General features: G+C 37.3%; 1 protein-coding gene across 1 annotated transcript; it reads right to left on the reverse strand.

Moving 5' to 3' along the window:
* Positions 1 to 1,146: 1,146 nt before the first annotated feature.
* Positions 1,147 to 2,104, reverse strand: LOC123886248. Its single transcript, XM_045935583.1, has 5 exons — positions 2,086 to 2,104; positions 1,768 to 1,847; positions 1,605 to 1,682; positions 1,413 to 1,522; positions 1,147 to 1,237 (listed from the first exon to the last, which is right to left on the reverse strand). The coding sequence occupies exons 1-5, from the start codon at positions 2,102 to 2,104 to the stop codon at positions 1,147 to 1,149; spliced, it is 378 nt and encodes a 125-aa protein (XP_045791539.1).
* Positions 2,105 to 10,510: the final 8,406 nt, after the last annotated feature.

A 10,510-nucleotide genomic window follows, 5' to 3' on the forward strand; every position in this document is an offset into this window, starting at 1 on the left:
TATATTTGATAAATGGTATGTGACATTATCTGGTTGAATTGTGTTGAACCTTATTAATTGATAATTGTTTAGTACAATGTTTTGGCGTGAGTTAGAATATGTATGATAGCTCGAAAGTGTAAGGTTTTTCTTATACTCGTATGATATGCGATTATGTTTTCTAACTCTCTGCTTTGTGTTATTTGCTGGACCTTTGGGGGTTCAGATATTCAGGCTGAGGATTGTGCCGACGTTTAGACTGCTGTTCTAGCGTGGTGTTGAAGTACCTTTTGGTGAGGAGACTTAGCATAGATTACTCCTCTTAGTACTAGCTTTTGACTAGAGTTTGTAAATAGTAAATGCTCTAGTAATGTAACATCGAGTCGGGGTTTTCGCTTGGCTTTCATCGTATATCGGTGTTACCTTTTTGATATGCTAGTTCTTGTATAAGTGACACCCTTAGGGATGAATATGGCTTATGTATATATATATGTATATATATGCATGCTTGGTTTGATTGGAATCCGCTGTTGATTTTCATGTTAAATTTCATGATGCTCTGTGTGTATGCTTGTGTTTTAATTACTGCGTGGCACTCTGCCTTTACACTTGTTGAAAAGTTTTTAAAATTACGTTTTTAAGGGTAGTATGGGTTAGGGTGTTACAATCGCTGGGTTTTACAACCAAGAAACCAATAGCGTGAGGAACATGAACTGAGTCTATAATAACAGTCTCTGTATGAGCTACAATGAAAGGCTGTCTTTGCATTTCAGTTGGTTTAATTGATGTTATATACTTCTTAAATTTACCCTTTTTAGATTCTACTTGAAAAAATCCCAGGAAACATATTGCGGAGGTTTGAAACCCCCACTAAATAGGTATAAAACCGCCGCCAAAAGGCGCTTTTGTTTGTAGTGAAAGGTGAAATTACACCATAATCATATATATATCCGTAATAACAACGACAACATTTGGTTACAAAATTGGAATCCCTGCTACTGACTAATTCAATCACTCTCTTGCTGACATAGTCATTTTGAAAATTCAATTCCTAAGCAGTCCATTGGATTTACTCAAGTATTCTACAACCATAAACATATATATTACTTTGGTTTCATTGATTTTTATCAGAAGGTTAAACATGATATATATATATAGATTTTGATATTAAAAAACCTGAAGAATGGAGATGTCTTGCTTTAATTTAAAAGATTTGTGTGAATGGTTACTAATACTTGCTGCAACATTTTGGATATTCCTAAAAAATGAGAAAAATAATTAGTATATTGTTATCGATGGATGAGAGTATATATATATATATATATATATATATATATATATATATATATATATATGTGAAAGTTAAATCATTTCTGAATAATAATGAATTTCATGTATAATAAGATATTTTTGTAAATAACTGCAATAAATACCTAGTCGTCCTTTGAGATAATATTTCTCTTTTCACCATGTTCCACAGTTGTGTTTTATCTGTTATTACTGTGGCACCCCACCCAACAGAGTAAACTCTTAGACGATGAACCTTTTAATCAGAAAATTTAAGTATTAGTAAATCACACAGATATACTATTATAATAATTTTGTAATGTATACTTTAAACTTACCTTATTATCAACTTTGTTGATAGATGATATTGATTGCTCATCCTTCCATGTGTTCCATCTCTTTTGAAAGTCTCCCTCCTAAAAGTGTTATAATATATGCTTTGATAAATAAATGGATCAAAAATATAAAATGAATAATGAAATATGATTAAGTATAACTTACATGGTTATCGAAATATGCGTCAAATTTTTTGGTTTTTAACTCATGACAAAGTTGGAAGATCTCGCGGTAACGTATGTTGTCTGTATATATAATCAAAATAAGACACTATTTAATTATATAATAATCTATAACAATCTATAAAGACAAACTGTAATAGTGCAATATAATTTGTAAGAATTAAGGCATAAATGTGTAATTGGTGTAACGAATTTTAAAATATGAAAATACATGTGTTGTGATAAAAGAATGTTATAGATTGTTATAGATTATTATATAATTAAAAGAATTTTATTAGTTGAGTGTGTAAAGTTTTTTTACTCTGTCTGTTTATGTCCATTAAACTCTAAAAATATTGTGTGTAATATATAATAGTTAAAGTTTATACCATTTGCGAGAGAATAACCTGGTCAATACTATATAAAAAGATAATACAAATATTTTTGGTGTCGATTTTTCATAATACCAACAATATCCTTATTTTTCTAGCAATAAAAATCTTTTATTAACAAATTCATCATAACATAAAACATTTTTTTAGACATAAGTTAGACACAGGCAGGCGCGGAACGCGCCTGTCTGGCCCGCTAGTATATAATAGTTAAAGTTTATACCATTTGCGAGAGAATAACCTGGTCAATACTATATAAAAAGATAATACAAATATTTTTGGTGTCGATTTTTCATAATACCAACAATATCCTTATTTTTCTAGCAATAAAAATCTTTTATTAACAAATTCATCATAACATAAAACATTTTTTTAGACATAAGTTAGACACAGGCAGGCGCGGAACGCGCCTGTCTGGCCCGCTAGTTATAAAATAAAAGAAAGATAAAAAGAGGTAAAGTTATATTTTTATTCTTTATATTAATTTTATGTTTCACTTTAAACTTTTAATTTTTTCTTGCATAAAAAAAAAACACTAATTATCAACAAAAATAAATAATTTTTCTAATTATATATACGTAAGATAATTACAATCGAATGAAAGATAAACGAAATGAAATTTAAAATGAAATTGAGGGCAAATTCATAATTCGGAATAAAAAAAACTAACATCGAAATTTGAAACTGAAAGAGTGTAAGAAGCATTAAATGTAAAATTGCAATTATACCGAAAATAAAAAGCTTTAATTATTTATATTTCCATATATAACAATTAATTGTTTTAAAAGAAGAAGAAAAAAAGTACAAAGGGTTGCAAAATTCTACAGTTCATCTGTAGATTACACTTTTCTACTGCAGGGAAAAGTTCAGAGGGCACATCTTACCCAGGATATGGCTATCACCCAGATTTCACTCATTATCTTTCATAATTCCAATATTACCCTTATCATTCCCATATTTTTACATAACAGAACAAGCATTTGGATTCTCATCACTGAACATCTGTGGAGGGTAAGCTTGACTAGGATTATAATAAAATTCCATACTTGGTGGATTATAATAATGATATTCATTTCTCTTAAATTCCACCACCTTGGTTTCTTCTGCAGCATCACTTGATTTTCCATCTCCCTCTGCAGCAGCTGCAGTAGCTTCTTTCTTTTCCTCTCCTTCACCACTCCCTTTCTGTTTTTCCTTTTCATTTTCTTCAGTTTTTTTCTCTTCCTCTTTGTTTTCTTTTGCTTCCTCTTTTTTCTCTGCCTCTTGGTTAGAAGGAATAACAAACTCACGTGAAACAAAAAAAAGAACACCTATCGATCACAACCCCTAACGTGTCAATCTACCAGCTTCTCTTTTTAACTCTTTCCTGGTAAACCCAAAACATCTTCATCTTCATCTTCTCATCCCTCTCAAAATCCCAAAAACTATGAATCGTGTATTATCATCATCATTTTACAAACACTGTAACAGAGCAATTCACCAAACCATACCAAAGCACCGAAACGAAACCCAACTCCAAACCGCCGGTCCGGTAGCTTCTCTCATAAAATCCTGCTCCGTCATACGATTCCGAGGACCCGACACCGTCAAATTCCTTCAGGGACTATTAACCAACGATATACGCAAAATTGGTGAACCTATTGGCGATAAAACTGCCAATTTTCCTACACCCAATGTTCCCACTACTTCTGTTACTCCTATCTATGCTGCCTTGTTAACACCTCAAGGTAGATTCCTCTACGACCTCTTTCTCTATAAACCGCCAAACTCTGATACTAAACTTGATACTACCGGTACTGGACCTGCTTCTGATCCGAATCAACCCTTTGAATTGTTTGCTGATGTTGATGCTTCTGTTTTGGATGAATTGTTGGCAACGTTTATCGACATGTGAATCAACCCTTTTTAAGTACTAAATTAACTTATGTAACTCATTTCAACGAGGAAGGAGTAAGTAAGTACTCACGACTTTCATCGAACACCTATCGATCACAACCCCTAACGTGTCAATCTACCAGCTTCTCTTTTTAACTCTTTCCTGGTAAACCCAAAACATCTTCATCTTCATCTTCTCATCCCTCTCAAAATCCCAAAAACTATGAATCGTGTATTATCATCATCATTTTACAAACACTGTAACAGAGCAATTCACCAAACCATACCAAAGCACCGAAACGAAACCCAACTCCAAACCGCCGGTCTGGTAGCTTCTCTCATAAAATCCCGCTCCGTAATACGATTCCGAGGACCCGACACCATCAAATTCCTTCAGGGACTATTAACCAACGATATACGCAAAATTGGTGAACCTATTGGCGATAAAACTGCCAATTTTCCTACACCCAATGTTCCCACTACTTCTGTTACTCCTATCTATGCTGCCTTGTTAACACCTCAAGGTAGATTCCTCTACGACCTCTTTCTCTATAAACCGCCAAACTCTGATACTAAACTTGATACTACTGGTACTGGACCTGCTTCTGATCCGAATCAACCCTTTGAATTGTTTGTTGATGTTGATGCTTCTGTTTTGGATGAATTGTTGGCAACGTTTATCGACATGTGAATCAACCCTTTTTAAAGTACTAAATTAACTTATGTAACTCATTTCAACGAGGAAGGAGTAAGTAAGTACTCACGACTTTCATCGAACACCTATCGATCACAACCCCTAACGTGTCAATCTACCAGCTTCTCTTTTTAACTCTTTCCTGGTAAACCCAAAACATCTTCATCTTCATCTTCTCATCCCTCTCAAAATCCCAAAAACTATGAATCGTGTATTATCATCATCATTTTACAAACACTGTAACAGAGCAATTCACCAAACCATACCAAAGCACCGAAACGAAACCCAACTCCAAACCGCCGGTCCGGTAGCTTCTCTCATAAAATCCCGCTCCGTCATACGATTCCGAGGACCCGACACCGTCAAATTCCTTCATGGACTATTAACCAACGATATACGCAAAATTGGTGAACCTATTGGCGATAAAACTGCCAATTTTCCTACACCCAATGTTCCCACTACTTCTGTTACTCCTATCTATGCTGCCTTGTTAACACCTCAAGGTAGATTCCTCTACGACCTCTTTCTCTATAAACCGCCAAACTCGGATACTAAACTTGATACTACCGGTACTGGACCTGCTTCTGATCCGAATCAACCCTTTGAATTGTTTGCTGATGTTAATGCTTCTGTTTTGGATGAATTGTTGGCAACGTTTATCGACATGTGAATCAACCCTTTTTAAAGTACTAAATTAACTTATGTAACTCATTTCAACGAGGAAGGAGTAAGTAAGTACTCACGACTTTCATCGAACACCTATCGATCACAACCCCTAACGTGTCAATCTACCAGCTTTTCTTTTTAACTCTTTCCTGGTAAACCCAAAACATCTTCATCTTCATCTTCTCATCCCTCACAAAATCCCAAAAACTATGAATCGTGTATTATCATCATCATTTTACAAACACTGTAACAGAGCAATTCACCAAACCATACCAAAGCACCGAAACGAAACCCAACTCCAAACCGCCGGTCCGGTAGCTTCTCTCATAAAATCCCGCTCCGTCATACGATTCCGAGGACCCGACACCGTCAAATTCCTTCAGGGACTATTAACCAACGATATACGCAAAATTGGTGAACCTATTGGCGATAAAACTGCCAATTTTCCTACACCCAATGTTCCCACTACTTCTGTTACTCCTATCTATGCTGCCTTGTTAACACCTCAAGGTAGATTCCTCTACGACCTCTTTCTCTAAAAACCGCCAAACTCTGATACTAAACTTGATACTACCGGTACTGGACCTGCTTCTGATCCGAATCAACCCTTTGAATTGTTTGCTGATGTTGATGCTTCTGTTTTGGATGAATTGTTGGCAACGTTTATCGACATGTGAATCAACCCTTTTTAAAGTACTAAATTAACTTATGTAACTCATTTCAACGAGGAAGGAGTAAGTAAGTACTCACGACTTTCATCGAACACCTATCGATCACAACCCCTAATGTGTCAATCTACCAGCTTCTCTTTTTAACTCTTTCCTGGTAAACCCAAAACATCTTCATCTTCATCTTCTCATCCCTCTCAAAATCCCAAAAACTATGAATCGTGTATTATCATCATCATTTTACAAACACTGTAACAGAGCAATTCACCAAACCATACCAAAGCACCGAAACGAAACCCAACTCCAAACCGCCGGTCCGGTAGCTTCTGTCATAAAATCCCGCTCCGTCATACGATTCCGAGGACCCGACACCGTCAAATTCCTTCAGGGACTATTAACCAACGATATACGCAAAATTGGTGAACCTATTGGCGATAAAACTGCCAATTTTCCTACACCCAATGTTCCCACTACTTCTGTTACTCCTATCTATGCTGCCTTGTTAACACCTCAAGGTAGATTCCTCTACGACCTCTTTCTCTATAAACCGCCAAACTCTGATACTAAACTTGATACTACCGGTACTGGACCTGCTTCTGATCCGAATCAACCCTTTGAATTGTTTGCTGATGTTGATGTTTCTGTTTTGGATGAATTGTTGGCAACGTTTATCGACATGTGAATCAACCCTTTTTAAAGTACTAAATTAACTTATGTAACTCATTTCAACGAGGAAGGAGTAAGTAAGTACTCACGACTTTCATCGAACACCTATCGATCACAACCCCTAACGTGTCAATCTACCAGCTTCTCTTTTTAACTCTTTCCTGGTAAACCCAAAACATCTTCATCTTCATCTTCTCATCCCTCTCAAAATCCCAAAAACTATGAATCGTGTATTATCATCATCATTTTACAAACACTGTAACAGAGCAATTCACCAAACCATACCAAAGCACCGAAACGAAACCCAACTCCAAACCGCCGGTCCGGTAGCTTCTCTCATAAAATCCCGCTCCGTCATACGATTCCGAGGACCCGACACCGTCAAATTCCTTCATGGACTATTAACCAACGATATACGCAAAATTGGTGAACCTATTGGCGATAAAACTGCCAATTTTCCTACACCCAATGTTCCCACTACTTCTGTTACTCCTATCTATGCTGCCTTGTTAACACCTCAAGGTAGATTCCTCTACGACCTCTTTCTCTATAAACCGCCAAACTCTGATACTAAACTTGATACTACCGGTACTGGACCTGCTTCTGATCCGAATCAACCCTTTGAATTGTTTGCTGATGTTGATGCTTCTGTTTTGGATGAATTGTTGGCAACGTTTATCGACATGTGAATCAACCCTTTTTAAAGTACTAAATTAACTTATGTAACTCATTTCAACGAGGAAGGAGTAAGTAAGTACTCACAACTTTCATCGAACACCTATCGATCACAACCCCTAACGTGTCAATCTACCAGCTTCTCTTTTTAACTCTTTCCTGGTAAACCCAAAACATCTTCATCTTCATCTTCTCATCCCTCTCAAAATCCCAAAAACTATGAATCGTGTATTATCATCATCATTTTACAAACACTGTAACAGAGCAATTCACCAAACCATACCAAAGCACCGAAACGAAACCCAACTCCAAACCGCCGATCCGGTAGCTTCTCTCATAAAATCCCGCTCCGTCATACGATTCCGAGGACCCGACACCGTCAAATTCCTTCAGGGACTATTAACCAACGATATACGCAAAATTGGTGAACCTATTGGCGATAAAACTGCCAATTTTCCTACACCCAATGTTCCCACTACTTCTGTTACTCCTATCTATGCTGCCTTGTTAACACCTCAAGGTAGATTCCTCTACGACCTCTTTCTCTATAAACCGCCAAACTCTGATACTAAACTTGATACTACCGGTACTGGACCTGCTTCTGATCCGAATCAACCCTTTGAATTGTTTGCTGATGTTGATGCTTCTGTTTTGGATGAATTGTTGGCAACGTTTATCGACATGTGAATCAACCCTTTTTAAAGTACTAAATTAACTTATGTAACTCATTTCAACGAGGAAGGAGTAAGTAAGTACTCACGACTTTCATCGAACACCTATCGATCACAACCCCTAATGTGTCAATCTACCAGCTTCTCTTTTTAACTCTTTCCTGGTAAACCCAAAACATCTTCATCTTCATCTTCTCATCCCTCTCAAAATCCCAAAAACTATGAATCGTGTATTATCATCATCATTTTACAAACACTGTAACAGAGCAATTCACCAAACCATACCAAAGCACCGAAACGAAACCCAACTCCAAACCGCCGGTCCGGTAGCTTCTGTCATAAAATCCCGCTCCGTCATACGATTCCGAGGACCCGACACCGTCAAATTCCTTCAGGGACTATTAACCAACGATATACGCAAAATTGGTGAACCTATTGGCGATAAAACTGCCAATTTTCCTACACCCAATGTTCCCACTACTTCTGTTACTCCTATCTATGCTGCCTTGTTAACACCTCAAGGTAGATTCCTCTACGACCTCTTTCTCTATAAACCGCCAAACTCTGATACTAAACTTGATACTACCGGTACTGGACCTGCTTCTGATCCGAATCAACCCTTTGAATTGTTTGCTGATGTTGATGTTTCTGTTTTGGATGAATTGTTGGCAACGTTTATCGACATGTGAATCAACCCTTTTTAAAGTACTAAATTAACTTATGTAACTCATTTCAACGAGGAAGGAGTAAGTAAGTACTCACGACTTTCATCGAACACCTATCGATCACAACCCCTAACGTGTCAATCTACCAGCTTCTCTTTTTAACTCTTTCCTGGTAAACCCAAAACATCTTCATCTTCATCTTCTCATCCCTCTCAAAATCCCAAAAACTATGAATCGTGTATTATCATCATCATTTTACAAACACTGTAACAGAGCAATTCACCAAACCATACCAAAGCACCGAAACGAAACCCAACTCCAAACCGCCGGTCCGGTAGCTTCTCTCATAAAATCCCGCTCCGTCATACGATTCCGAGGACCCGACACCGTCAAATTCCTTCATGGACTATTAACCAACGATATACGCAAAATTGGTGAACCTATTGGCGATAAAACTGCCAATTTTCCTACACCCAATGTTCCCACTACTTCTGTTACTCCTATCTATGCTGCCTTGTTAACACCTCAAGGTAGATTCCTCTACGACCTCTTTCTCTATAAACCGCCAAACTCTGATACTAAACTTGATACTACCGGTACTGGACCTGCTTCTGATCCGAATCAACCCTTTGAATTGTTTGCTGATGTTGATGCTTCTGTTTTGGATGAATTGTTGGCAACGTTTATCGACATGTGAATCAACCCTTTTTAAAGTACTAAATTAACTTATGTAACTCATTTCAACGAGGAAGGAGTAAGTAAGTACTACAACTTTCATCGAACACCTATCGATCACAACCCCTAACGTGTCAATCTACCAGCTTCTCTTTTTAACTCTTTCCTGGTAAACCCAAAACATCTTCATCTTCATCTTCTCATCCCTCTCAAAATCCCAAAAACTATGAATCGTGTATTATCATCATCATTTTACAAACACTGTAACAGAGCAATTCACCAAACCATACCAAAGCACCGAAACGAAACCCAACTCCAAACCGCCGATCCGGTAGCTTCTCTCATAAAATCCCGCTCCGTCATACGATTCCGAGGACCCGACACCGTCAAATTCCTTCAGGGACTATTAACCAACGATATACGCAAAATTGGTGAACCTATTGGCGATAAAACTGCCAATTTTCCTACACCCAATGTTCCCACTACTTCTGTTACTCCTATCTATGCTGCCTTGTTAACACCTCAAGGTAGATTCCTCTACGACCTCTTTCTCTATAAACCGCCAAACTCTGATACTAAACTTGATACTACCGGTACTGGACCTGCTTCTGATCCGAATCAACCCTTTGAATTGTTTGCTGATGTTGATGCTTCTGTTTTGGATGAATTGTTGGCAACGTTTATCGACATGTGAATCAACCCTTTTTAAAGTACTAAATTAACTTATATAACTCATTTCAACGAGGAAGGAGTAAGTAAGTACTCACGACTTTCATCGAACACCTATCGATCACAACCCCTAACGTGTCAATCTACCAGCTTCTCTTTTTAACTCTTTCCTGGTAAACCCAAAACATCTTCATCTTCATCTTCTCATCCCTCTCAAAATCCCAAAAACTATGAATCGTGTATTATCATCATCATTTTACAAACACTGTAACAGAGCAATTCACCAAACCATACCAAAGCACCGAAACGAAACCCAACTCCAAACCGCCGGTCCGGTAGCTTCTGTCATAAAATCCCGCTCCGTCATACGATTCCGAGGACCCGACACCGTCAAATTCCTTCAGGGACTATTAACCAACGATATACGCAAA

Source organism: Trifolium pratense, linkage group LG5, assembly GCF_020283565.1.
Source record: "Trifolium pratense cultivar HEN17-A07 linkage group LG5, ARS_RC_1.1, whole genome shotgun sequence".
Lineage (NCBI taxonomy): Eukaryota > Viridiplantae > Streptophyta > Magnoliopsida > Fabales > Fabaceae > Trifolium > Trifolium pratense.

Excerpts from the sequence above, each read along its gene's own strand:
- LOC123886248 (XM_045935583.1), bottom strand. Across the intron at positions 1,683-1,767 it reads ACGCATATTTCGATAACCAT|GAGGGAGACTTTCAAAAGAG; the intron begins GTAAGTTATACT and ends TAACACTTTTAG. Across the intron at positions 1,238-1,412 it reads TTATCTCAAAGGACGACTAG|GAATATCCAAAATGTTGCAG; the intron begins GTATTTATTGCA and ends CTCATTTTTTAG.